The 12,639-nt window shown below is 48.3% G+C and overlaps 1 protein-coding gene across 1 annotated transcript; it reads left to right on the top strand.

Annotated features, from left to right (window-relative positions):
• Nucleotides 1–9,061: 9,061 nt before the first annotated feature.
• On the top strand, nt 9,062–10,234 carry SSTR1 (somatostatin receptor 1). The gene has a single exon (XM_023751485.1). It carries the CDS (start codon nt 9,062–9,064, stop codon nt 10,232–10,234), a length of 1,173 nt encoding a protein of 390 aa, XP_023607253.1.
• The last annotated feature ends 2,405 nt before the right edge of the window (nt 10,235–12,639 follow it).

Genomic DNA, 12,639 nt, shown 5'->3' with positions numbered 1-12,639 from the left:
GAATCACAGGGTCTGTGCTTTCTAGGAGGTGTGATTACAAAATTATTATTTACACCTGGGTCTTTGTAGTTTGTATGTGAATTTTGCACTACCACCATTGAGAGAAACATGTGATGATTGAACACCAGAATGCCCCCCATCCCCAGAATTGTTATAGTAAACAGTTGCATATAAGGTAGAGGACAACACTAAACACACTGGTCCTACAGTGCCTGCAGATGTCCCTCCCCACCCAAGCCTCTTCCCCTTCCTCCTGCCAGTCCCTCCAACCACATTTACTCATTTTGTACACATTTCCGGTTTGAAGCAGATCCTTGTTTTGGTTTGCTTCTTAAATCCTGGTGGTGGGAAAACCAGGGGGCGCATTAGCACCCATTCTCATGGATAAGCTCTTCTCTCATGGATACCAGGGAGCATGAGTGGTTGTGTCTCACCATTCAAGAAAAACAGGAGTTTTCCCCAATTCTCTGGAAAAAAAATGAGTGCATTGTTAAAGTTTTCTCAATTTTAGGTTGAGTTCCTGGCTTTTCTCTCCCTTGTCTTTTAACAGATGCCAGGGTACCATGGACACAGCCAGCGAAGAGGAAACCTTGCTAAGGAGCGCATTAATGAAGCATTAATGCATCTGGCCTGGAAATCTTGACTGAAATAGTCTGGGATCCATCAGGCCCAAAGAGCAGCCTAGGTGAGATCTACATTATTATTACTTTATTTAAAAATATTTTAATTATTAAAATATTAATAATTTTAAAGAGAGGAAGGAAGAGGAGAGAGAGAGAAACATTGATGTGAGAGGTAAAGACCCATCGGCTGCCTCCAGCATGCCCCCTACCGGAGATTGAGGTTACAACCCGGGCATGTGCCCTAACCAGGAATCGAACCGGCAACCTTGCGGGACACAGGACGAGGCCCAATCAACTGAGCTACACAGGCCAGGGCTAAATTATTATTACTTTAGAAAGTAAAAAACAAACAAACAAATAAAATGAACAAAGAGGGATGCGGGATATAACAAGTATGTTGGCACCTGTGTCAACAGAATCAGCACTGCTTCCTAGGTGCTGCTGGAACACACCGCCCCAGATATGGGCTCCTTCACATATGGGGCTGCTCAAGCATCATCTCCTTCCTGTCCCTTTCAATCTAACCTAGGTCAAATACACCCAGCCGCTCCAGCTCTCTGGCCCCTCATCCCTACCTTTTTCTTATAACTTATCATGAAAGGTTACCCATGTGTCAATGTTTACTCTCTTTCTGCCTCACTAGAATTCCACAGGAACCCAGTTAATCTTTGCCATTGCATCTCCAGTGCCCAGAACAGTGCCTGCCATCCAGTGGGCACTCAATATATGTGTGTTAAATTAATGAATAAATTATTTGGTTTTGATTAAAAACACAGCATTATTCATAAATAGTAGAATTCTGATGTTAATTTCTAGTTTCTTTTCACTAAAATATGGGGGCAAAATAGTGATCATACATAATACAACTTGGAACTGTTTGTTCTACTGTAGTCTGAATTTTACTTCTATGAATTTTTCTTTTTTTAATCACAGGATATAGTATCAGAAACCAGTATACAAGCAGTAAAACCTCAGTTCACCCAGGAGTCAACAAAGAATAGTGACTGCCTAATCTAGGCCAGGAGGCCCTGCCTGGACTGTGCTATCTTCTTAGCTCCCTTTCTGACAAGAAAGGAAAGGTCAGGCTGCCACAGAGGCTGCTTCCTCAAGCACAAAGTGAAGCACCATCCTGTGCTGAGTGCAGAAAGAAGAGCAGAGGCAGGACCTGGTGCTGGTCAGCGTGAGGCAGCCCCACGCTCAGGAGGAAGGAGTGGGGGAGTCAGGCATTCCCTTCTTGGACCACTCATAGTGGTTCTGAATCCACAGCTCACACACACCACTCCCCATTCTTCCTACCTCCAGCGGAAGACAGATGCATTAACATAGATCCACTGCTGGCCAGTTCCACCATAACGGTGGAAAAGAAGAAAAGATAAGCCCTTTAAGTGGCTTCATGTCCTCTAAATAGAGCAGTGTTTGAGCTGATGGAGCATGTGCCTAGGATCCTGCCTCATCATACTTAAAATGGAACAAAGGGGTAGTATCATGATGGCTCCATAGATTCAGATCATTCTCTAATTATATGCCTTTTTAGAAAAAGTATATAACTTTTTTATATTAAAAAATAAAGATGATTAATAGCTTTCATCTACAAAACTGGCTTTGTTTCCTATATCCAGCCATTTACTCACTTTGGGCTGTTCCTTAGCTGGTGAAGCTGACTGACAGATACAGTCCAGTAAAAAGGAACAGCCTTTTCTCAAAAGAATGGGTGATTTTTTGTACGTGTTTAAATACTCTGCTGAAAATCAAACATCAATCAAAGGAAAAAATATATATGGTTTTGTGACTTTGAAAGCATTTTTCATAGTTTCTGCTAAAAAGAAAAATGTTCCCCCAATTTTTTGGCAAAATTGTTTGAAACAATGCAATCAATCTTGAAATCCTTGACTAACAGAGTACATTACAGAAAAATGTATTACTGGCAAGGATTATTTAAAACAATACAGGTAACATGTGGCTGCTTTTAGTCTACTTTCATTTATCCATAATAATAATGAATACTTTCCTGTATTGTTGAATTCTTGTTCTTAGAATATTGTTTAGGAGAGGAGAACCCATAGGAAAAAATGAGTTGTCACACTGCGTGTCTCTTTTGAAGGCATAAACAGACTCTATCATAATGTTTCACAGAAGAAGCAATAGGGAAATCAGTGGCAGGGCCAGTTTGCTGAGATTGGTGATGAATTCAACCTCAGGCTACCAACTGCTGTGAAGTGATGGGGCATCCCTGGGAAATGAAATCCAGGGTGTTCCTCAGCCCTATAGGCACTTTTGCACTCTGGTAACTTTCTTATTAGACTACTAGAGGCCCAGTGCACAAAATTTGTGCAGGGGTGGGGTCCCTAGGCCTGGCCGGTGATCAGGGCCTATCGGGGCCCTCTCGCCCAGTGCTGATTGGGGCCGGGCTGGCTGGGACCTGCTGGCTGCTGGCCGGGGCCTGCCGGCTGCCAGACAGGGCCTGCTAGACAGGGTGGGGTGGGAGGAGAATGGGGGAGGGACTGCGGGAGGTTTGCCGGCTGGGGAAAGGGACCGGGGGAGGTTGGCTGGCCATGGGAAGTTGTTGTGGGAGCACACTGACCACCAGGGGCCAGCTCCTGTGTTGAGCGTCTGCCCCCTGGTGGTCAGTGCATGTCATAGTGACTGGTCGACCAGTCATCTGGCCGTTCTGGTCATTCAGTCGTAATGGTCGCTTAGGCTTTTATATATATACATCATCATGTTAACTACTTAGTGTCAGATGGTCCTTAAGTGACACATACCTCTGCTATGGACCATATTGCTGAGTGGCACTTGCCCCCTATGTCCCATCTGTCCAGACAGGTGTTTGTAAACACAACTCTGATGATGCCATGCAGACTATGTTCCAGGAACTGCTCCCTTTAATCCTTGGTGGCAGTCTGTTACCAATAGCATGGATTAGAGGAGCTCATTCAAGGATCAACATAGGCTCCAGTTGGAAAAACCACATTAATAATGATTCAAGATGTGGAGTTTGAGCTCCTGATAATTACTATTCCACCAAACCAACTGAGTCTCAGGACTGCAATGAAAAAGAAACAATCTTCCATGTATAATGGCTTTCACACTGCATGATACTATTAAAAAGCCATCATTAGCTACTAAAGCATGTACTACCCATTTCCCAAAGTCCTTTCTCAGCCAATAAATTAAAGACCAAGAATGATCAATGAATGAGTCATCAGCATGAAAATTGTTGGTATAGGACATGCAAATTGAAATTACTCAGAATGATTTAAATGCGTAAGATTTTATTATAGATGATGATATTACACAGATATTAAAAGATTTTCTTGCAAAAGGCCCAAAGTTTATTTCTTTGCATCTACCTTTTAGGGATTAGAAAAAAGAAGGTACTGTTTATGGAATGCCTTGGAAACATAAAACAGAGGTGTTGGGCAATTTTTCAGGTGCTATGCTGGGTGCTGGGGATATAATGATAAAAAATGTAGCCCCTGTTCTCAACCAACTTACAGATTTAGAAGGGGGTGGGCAGATAGTACACACACAAAATCACAACACAGTGTGGTAACTACAGTAATCAGAGTGTACACCTGGTACATGATAGCACAGAAGAGTGTAGCTTGTAGGAGAGATTTGAGAAGGGGGAAGAAAATAATCTGCACCTTCCTAATTTAGGACTTTTCTTTCTTTTTTTTAAAATATATTTTATTGATTTTTTACAGAGAGGAAGGGAGAGGGATAGAGAGTTAAAACATCAATGAGAGAGAAACATCAATCAGCTGCCTCCTGCACACCCCCTACTGGGGATGTGCTCGCAACCAAGGTACATGCCCTTGACCGGAATTGAACCTAGGACCCATCAGTCCGCAGGCCGACGCTCTAGCCACTGAGCCAAACTGATTAGGGCCTAATTTAGGACTTTTCATTCTCCCCTCTTGAAAGCCATATTCTTTCCTCTCTCATATCTCAAAATGTTCCTATCACAGAGGCATAGGAAAGATGGTAACTATGGAAGGAGGACTGGAGGACTAGTAACTATCATGGAAAAAACAAGCTTATGCTACGCTTTTCAAGACTTTAGCTACTTTAGATACATACATTTTTTTTTTAAGTTTTTAAACAAGACAAGAAGATGTGGAGTCCTGACTTCTTATAGGCCATTTTCCTTCCACATTACAGCACTCCTATGCCTATATTAGTGTTCCTGTTTCATCAGGAAAGGTTTACATCAAATTGAGGTTTAAGGGGAAGGCAGATTCCTTAACTGGGCTTCTCCTCTTAATATAATTTAAAAACGGCTGCAACCCAATCACATGTTGGTTAGCCCAGAAATTCTTCCTTTAGCTTGATTGTTTTTGTTTGTTAATGGATTAGTTCACAGATACAGTGTTAAGAAAATGCATGACTGAAAAGACTTGATAACACTGCTTGGCTCACTTCCATCTCAATCTCTCCCTTTTTTATTGAAGTAAAATTCACATGACACAAAATTCATAATTTTAACCATTTAAAGTGTACAATTCAGTGGCTTTTAGTACATGTGTCATCTTAATAATAAAGAGCTAATATGTTAATTAGACTGAAATCACCTTCCGGACGACCTTTCGGATGAAGTCCGGGCTGCGAGGGCCAACCAGGGCTGTGTGGGGCTGCGAGGGCCAGCCGAGGCTGTGAGGGCCGAGCCCCTTCCACGAATTTCATGTATTGGGCTTCTAGCATTGTATAATCACCAACATTGTCTAATTAGGAACATTTTCATTACCCCCAAAAGAAATCCTATCTCCATTAGGCAGTAATTCTTATTCCCTCTCCCCCTCAACCCTGCTGAGCTGCTTTGTCTCTAGGGATATGCCTGTTCTGGACATTTAACATAAGTGGAATCATGCAATATATATGTCCTGGCATCTTTCACTTTGCAAATGTTCCAAGGTTCATCTATGTTGTAGCATGTATTAGTACTTCATTCCTTTTTACTGATCCATTCATTGGATGATGGATATTTGGCCTCTTTGACTATTATAAGTAGTGCTGCTATGAACATTCAAGTGCAAGTTTTTGTTCAAACATTTGTTTTCAATGGGGGGGGCTTGTAAATACTATAAGTGGAATTGCTGGATCATATGGCAATTTTATGTTTAACTTCTTGAGGATTCATCAAACATTCTAAAGCTGCTGCATCATTTTTTTTATTCCCACCAGCAACATAGAAAGGTTCCAATTTCTCCACATGCTTGACAACATTTGTTATTTTCTTGAAAATATATATTATAGCCACCCTAGTGGAAGTAAAGTGATATCTCATTGTCAATACATTTTATGGATACTAATTCACCATAGAAACCACTTCAGAAACAAAAAAAGCATGTTCATGTCAGCTCTTAAGTTTTCTTTTATATATGAGGCTACCACTAAATTGAGAGCTTTCCCTAAGATAAGCTGCAAAGTGAACATGGGAGATTCTGAACAACAGAGCTGTTTTACCTGCTCCCATCACCCACTTCCCCTAGAGCCGTGGTCAGCAAACTGCGGCTCGCGAGCCACATGCGGCTCTTTGGCCCCTTGAGTGTGGCTCTTCCTAAGCCTTAAGTGTACCCTAATTAAGTTAATAATAATGTACCTGTCTATATAGTTTAAGTTTAAAAAATTTGGCTCTCAAAAGAAATTTCAATCGTTGTACTGTTGATATTTGGCTCTGTTGACCAATGAGTTTGCCGACCACTGCCCTAGAGCAGTGGTCCGCAAACTGTGGCTTGCAAGCCACATGCGGCTCTTTGGCCCCTTGAGTGTGGCCACGAAGTTTCAATCGCACTGTACGTGCGGGCCTGCACGTGGTATTTTGTGGAAGAACCACACTCAAGGGGCTGCAGTTTGTGGACCACTGCACTAGAGCAGTGGTTCTCAACCTTGGCTGCACATTAGAATCACCTGGGAATCTTTTTAAAATCCTGATTTCTCCCCATGGCTGCTCTAGAGCAACCATGATTAACACTCAGGGTCTAAATGATGACTATTGAAATATCAGCCCCCTGAGGAATAGCCAGGTGTCTCTAGTCAGTGATTGCCAAAGAGGCATCTAAAGCATTATAAGGGTTGGCTAGTATAAAAGCTTTTATGGGGGGAAAGCCACTTTTAAAACCTGATGAACATTCATTTTTTTCTCCATATGTGCTGTATTTTTAAAAATAACATACAACTAACCACCAATTCCATATTCCATTTTAGATAAAGTAATTTGTTTAGATAAAGCACTGAGTTAAATAGGTTGAGCCATAAGAAATATCAAATTCCTTCCTAGCACATTTCTCAATAATTCAGTGTCCATAGCACATATTCCTACGAGTCTGTCATCATTTATTTTATCATTTATTGTTATAACCAATACACTACAAAAGCTATTCTTTTCCTTGCTGGAGCACTTAGTTTTGAGAACTAAAACACATATGCAAATGATTACCCCAATAAAGCAAGAGGCAATAGGAATTGTACCCCCCCGCCCCCATTTCTGCATTCTGGTCTGTGGTACAAAGGTACAAATAGTCTCCTGAGGAGTTTCCTTCTGCTTGTTTGCCTCTCCTTAGTGAAAACTGTACGGTTGAGAGGGAAAGCTGAGACTCAGCTCAGTGGGTGCCCTCTGGCTGAGGGGAGGAGGAACAAGAAACCAAGACAAAGCTAAAGCTTGAAAGAGGCCCAGCACTAGGTTGCTGAGGGTCAGCCTTCCTGGGAACCTGCAGGATTCATATAAAGACTTAAGGGGTATTGAAAGGGAACAAGGGAACTCTACCTTGGGCTGAAACGATTGGAAAGCCAAAGGGAGCCTAAACTAGAGATGGTGGGAAGTCCCCGAAGTAGTTAGAAATCATGGTAATTGAACTACCCGCCCCCAGGATCAATTCAATTCCTAACTGAAGTAGGCGAGCTTTAGGCTTGCCTGCATCGATTTTTGTGTCTTAACGGTTTAAGCATGTACATTGAAGCCGGGCCTCACGTCCAGGGGCCCCAGAAAAGGCCGAAATCCTAGCATTTCAATGGAAAGACGCCAAGGCCATCCTTCCATTCCTGGAGCTGATGACGAAGTCTGGTCACCTGCACGGACGGCCCTTCCTTCATGGGTTTCCAGGAGCGAACATCCCAGCTCACCCAGGCCTTTGCACTCTTCTCCCTGGGCCGGCCCGCCAACTCTCCGGGGTACAAAGTACAGCAGGGATGCGGGCGGAGCCTTTCCTAGCGGCTGCCGTCTCTCTCCCAGCGGACACCTACATGGATTTCCAATGTGCGTCTGGCACATTCTGGAGGGAGCCTCAGGCTCCTTCCGCGCTCGCAGCCGCGCGGCCTCCTACCGGTCGATATTCCCTTGGTTTATTCCCTAGGAGATTCGCAATGGTTTACCCAGGGCCTGGAACACTCCCGCCCGCGAAGATCTGCCTGCGGTGATGTCACGCAGAAGCCCCAAACGCAGGGTTGTTGCCCCTACTCCCAAGGCGCCCGGCTTAGGGTCAATTTCCGTGACTCGAAGAGCATATGCGTAGGTGCCGGTGTTGGGGTCCCTCCCAAAGAAAGGAGTTGAACCGCGCGAAGCACGTCACCGCGCCACCAGACTGCACAGGCACTTTGCACGGGCATCTCCGCGGGGTCCGGAGGTGGCGCGCCCCAGGTAAGTAGGGCGGGGGGCTTCTGCTGCGGGTCTGAGGAGCTGGACAAGCGGGGCGGGAGGTGGGGCTTAGGTCCCCGGGCGATTGGACCCCAGTGGAGTAAGGGCTCCCTTAGGGCGGGGCAGCAGCTGAGCGTAACTGAGATGAACTCCAGACACCTATCTATGCCCGGGGTCCGCTTCAGTCTTTGCCTTGGATAGGGGCCGGGTGAAGCGGCAGAATCTACACCTTTGGTTCCCACCCACCCTCCAGAAAGGCGGAGAAACTCCGCAGGTCCCCGTGCGGGATGGGTAAAGGGAGCTGCAGGGCAGCCCCGGGCGTGGGGGGTGGGGGGGAGAAAAAAAACTACTCGGATTGAACCGAGCGCGGCGGGACTGGGAAAAATACAAAATGGGGAGAGGTGATAAGCCTCCTATATAGCCGTCCTTTCTCTTTCTCTCCCCCTCCCCTTCCCTTTCGTAGCTGCTGACGCGCTGGTGGTGCTTATTAATCATTCACCAGCCCAGAGCGCGCCAGTTAATGGCTGTGCGGCTCGGGGCTACAGTCTCCCGGCTTCCCCCCTCCGCGCTCGCGAGTGGCCAGGCGCCCGGAGCGGCAAGCGGCTGCGCGCCGGCAGCAGTCGGGCCATGCGTCCCGCGGGCGCGGGTCGGAGCCGAGCTCCCGGCCGCCGCTGTGCGCTACCCTCCGGCGCCAGGCGGCAGTGAGCTGCGGGCAGACGGCCGGGCTGCTGAGTGAGGGCGCCAGCGGCGGGGGCCCAGGAGAGCTCCCCAGCCCCAGCAGCCCCACCGTCCCCCACCCGCGGAGATGTTCCCCAATGGCACCGCCTCCTCTCCCTGCTCTCCCAGCCCCAGCCCGGGCAGCTGTGGCGAAGGCAGCGGCAGAAAGGGCCCTGGGGTCGGTGCCTCAGACGGTTTGGAGGAGCCCGGGCTAAATGTTCTCCAGAACGGGACTTTGACTGAAGGCCAGGGCAGCGCCATCCTCATATCCATCATCTACTCCGAGGTGTGCCTGGTGGGGCTGTGTGGGAGATCCATGGTCATCTATGTGATCCTGCGCTACGCCAAGATGAAGACGGCCACCAACATCTACATCCTCAAGCTGGTCGTAGTATATCAGCTGCTCATGCTCAGCGTGCCCTTCCTGGTCACCTCCACGCTGCTCCGCCACTGGCCCTTCGGCGCGCTGCTCTGCCGCCTCGTGCTCAGTGTGGACGCGGTCAACATGTTCACTAGCATCTACTGTCTGACCGTGCTCAGCGTGGACCGCTACGTGGCCGTGGTGCACCCCATCAAGGCAGCGCGCTACCGCCGGCCCACTGTGGCCAAGGTGGTGAATTTGGGGGTGTGGGTGCTCTCGCTGCTGGTCATCCTGCCCATCGTGGTCTTCTCACGCACGGCGGCCAACAGTGACGGCACGGTGGCCTGCAACATGCTCATGCCCGAGCCCGCCCAGCGCTGGCTGGTGGGCTTCGTGTTGTACACGTTTCTCATGGGCTTCCTGCTGCCCGTCGGGGCCATCTGCCTGTGCTACGTGCTCATCATCACCAAAATGCGCATGGTCGCCCTCAAGGCCGGCTGGCAGCAGCGCAAGCGCTCCGAGCGTAAGATCACCCTGATGGTGATGATGGTGGTGATGGTGTTTGTCATCTGCTGGATGCCTTTCTATGTGGTGCAGCTGGTCAATGTGTTCGCGGAGCAGGACGACGCCACGGTGAGCCAGCTGTCGGTCATCCTCGGCTATGCCAACAGCTGCGCCAACCCCATCCTCTACGGCTTCCTCTCGGACAACTTCAAGCGCTCTTTCCAGCGCATCCTGTGCCTCAGCTGGATGGACAACGCCACGGAGGAGCCCGTGGACTACTACGCCACCGCCCTCAAGAGCCGCGCCTACAGCGTGGAGGACTTTCAGCCCGAGAACCTGGAGTCCGGGGGCGTCTTCCGCAATGGCACCTGCACGTCCCGGATCACGACTCTCTGAGCCGGGCCCTCGCAGGGGAGGGTGAGGACCAAGGGGAGCCGGGTGTGCGAGGTGAAAGTATCCCAGGGGGCGGGGTGCGGTGTGGCAAAGTGGGGATAGGACACTGTGCGCTCCGGTCTTCGGCTGAAGAGACCTGGGGAAGGAGCCCGACAAAGGTGGAATCGGGCGTTTAGCGTGTAAACGGGGAAGGTTTGGAGCCCCTTTCTCCACTCTCCCGCCTTCCTACACGGCGTCTGTACTTCCGCACCCTCTACGCTTCCCACTCTGTAACTTCGATCTTTCCTTCCGCCCAGTCCTGCCGGTGCAGACCGTGAACTCTTTAGCGTCTCCAACTCAGGCCGCCAGCCGTGCTTTCTGTGTGTTTAAGCCTAGCCCCGGGTTTCCCGAGGGGTGAGTGCCCAGCCGGCGCTCAGCCCCGCCCCGCCGCGCCCCTGCGCTGGCCAGATTCCTCCTGGTGCCCCTAGCGGGGTCGCGACCCACCGCTCTCCCCCTTGCACGGCCCCACTTTAACGGAGACGGACTCCAGAGTGAACGAGGCAGCCGGCCCTTTCTCCTGCTCTACAGCGAGGCTGCGTCGCCCTCCGAGCCGCTCGCCACTCCCACGCCACCCGGAGCGGAGCCAGGTGCTTAGCAAAATCGGTCCCGCGCTTCGAACCCCAGGCATTGCGCTGCTCCCATCCAAACCCCCTTTGGAGCCAAAAGGAGCTGAGAACAAGGGCCGAGGTTGGGGACGGGAAGAGGGATTGTAATGGAAGCCACCTCCTCCAGCCCCGCTTACCGCCGGGCTTTAGGTTTCAAAGACCGGCGCTCCAGGGCGCTGGTCTGCCTCAGGCCACCGAGGGCAGGCGGACTTTCCCCGGGGGCCGATTGGGAGCGTGGCTGCAGCTACACTAGGTTGTATCCCTCACCCAAACGTCAGAGGTGCGGATCTAAGAGCAGCGACAGACTCAGTTTCCTGCTCTGGTTTATCTCTAAGACAGAGCCCTGGGGCCCGGACCTCTGGTGCCGCCTACAGAGCCCTGGCCTATCCCCGCTGTGTCGCCGCCACCTGCAGGCTAGAGAGTGGGCCTGTCAGGCCCCTGAGGGTTGCCCCTTTCAAGCGGTGCCTAATAAGTTATTTTCCTGTTTAACATATTTATTTATTTATTTGTGGTGTTTGAAAATTTCTCTGCTTTCCTTTTCTCTGTTTGCCAAGCCCAGGGCTTTTCCTCCAGGACACTGAGGGTGAGGGTGCAGTGTGTGTGTGTGTCTAAGGCTCCCTCAAAACCTCTCCTCTTTGCTGGGTCCTCTTTTATTATCCTTTTCCAGCCTTTCTATTTTTGCTTGTATCCAGTGAGTTTGGAGATTTTCTTAAACTTTCCTTATATAGTCTCTTGTTTGTCTTACAATAAATAAATGATTATGTGGGTTAGCCTCCTCTCATGCAGAGTGAAAAGCCCTGTACTCCTTGCTTTCAGCATCGCCTTGTATATGATTTGGATATGCATAATATATTTACATATTATGTATATTTGTTTATCTTGCTCCATTGTCACGAGTCCATAAAATAGCCCCCAAATAGAGCCGCTAACAATGACAGGTGTAAGGCTGGCTGACCCGCTTTCAGATAAGGGGGTGCAAGCAGCACTCAAACCTGGAACTCAGAAGTCTGATTCAGATAGACTTGATCCATGCTGAGGATGTCCCTGGTTATGTCCCTGCTTCCTCTAGTTTTCCGCATAGGTGAGTCCAACACACAGTCCAGTTCACATCATTATTCTTTTAAAGACATTGAAAATGGAGTAAGTTGTGTCTGTGTTTAATCTTACAAACTACATTGGAAGCCTGAGCAGGACAAGGACCAATAATTTTACTTCTTTGTATTTCCTGTATTGTTTTAGTATACTGGCTTGTACATAGTAGGCACTAAATACATGTTTGTTGGTTGAGCGCTGAAGTTAGCCAGAGTGCATTACAACGATCCATCGGGAGGTGGTAGGTCTGGGGCTCTCGGGTCTACCATTGACATGATACACAATGGTTGAGATCACTCTGGAAAAAGATGTTTCTGTATATTTGCTTCAAGAACATTGTGCTTTCCTGAAAGCAGTAACCAAGAGTTCAAATGCCCCTTATGTTTAGTTTAAACTAATTAACAAATATGCTTTTGGTTCTAAATCAGAAAGTTTCATTCTGCCCCTTAATAGTAATATATATTATTACTCTTTTGAAAAATCGATTTTTAAAATATCTTTATTGTTGAAAGTAATACATATATCCTATTTTTCCCCCCATTGACCCCTTCTAGCCTGCCTCCATCCCCCTCCCCCCCACCTCAGCCTTCACTACCCTATTGTCTGTGTCCAAGGGTTATGCATACAAGTTCTTTGGTTGCTATCTTCCCACCCACCCATCCCCATCTTCCC

Source organism: Myotis lucifugus, unplaced genomic scaffold (assembly GCF_000147115.1).
Source record: "Myotis lucifugus unplaced genomic scaffold, Myoluc2.0 scaffold_22, whole genome shotgun sequence".
In the NCBI taxonomy this organism is placed as follows: Eukaryota; Metazoa; Chordata; class Mammalia; order Chiroptera; family Vespertilionidae; genus Myotis; species Myotis lucifugus.
This window is presented reverse-complemented; position numbering and strand designations above follow the sequence as displayed.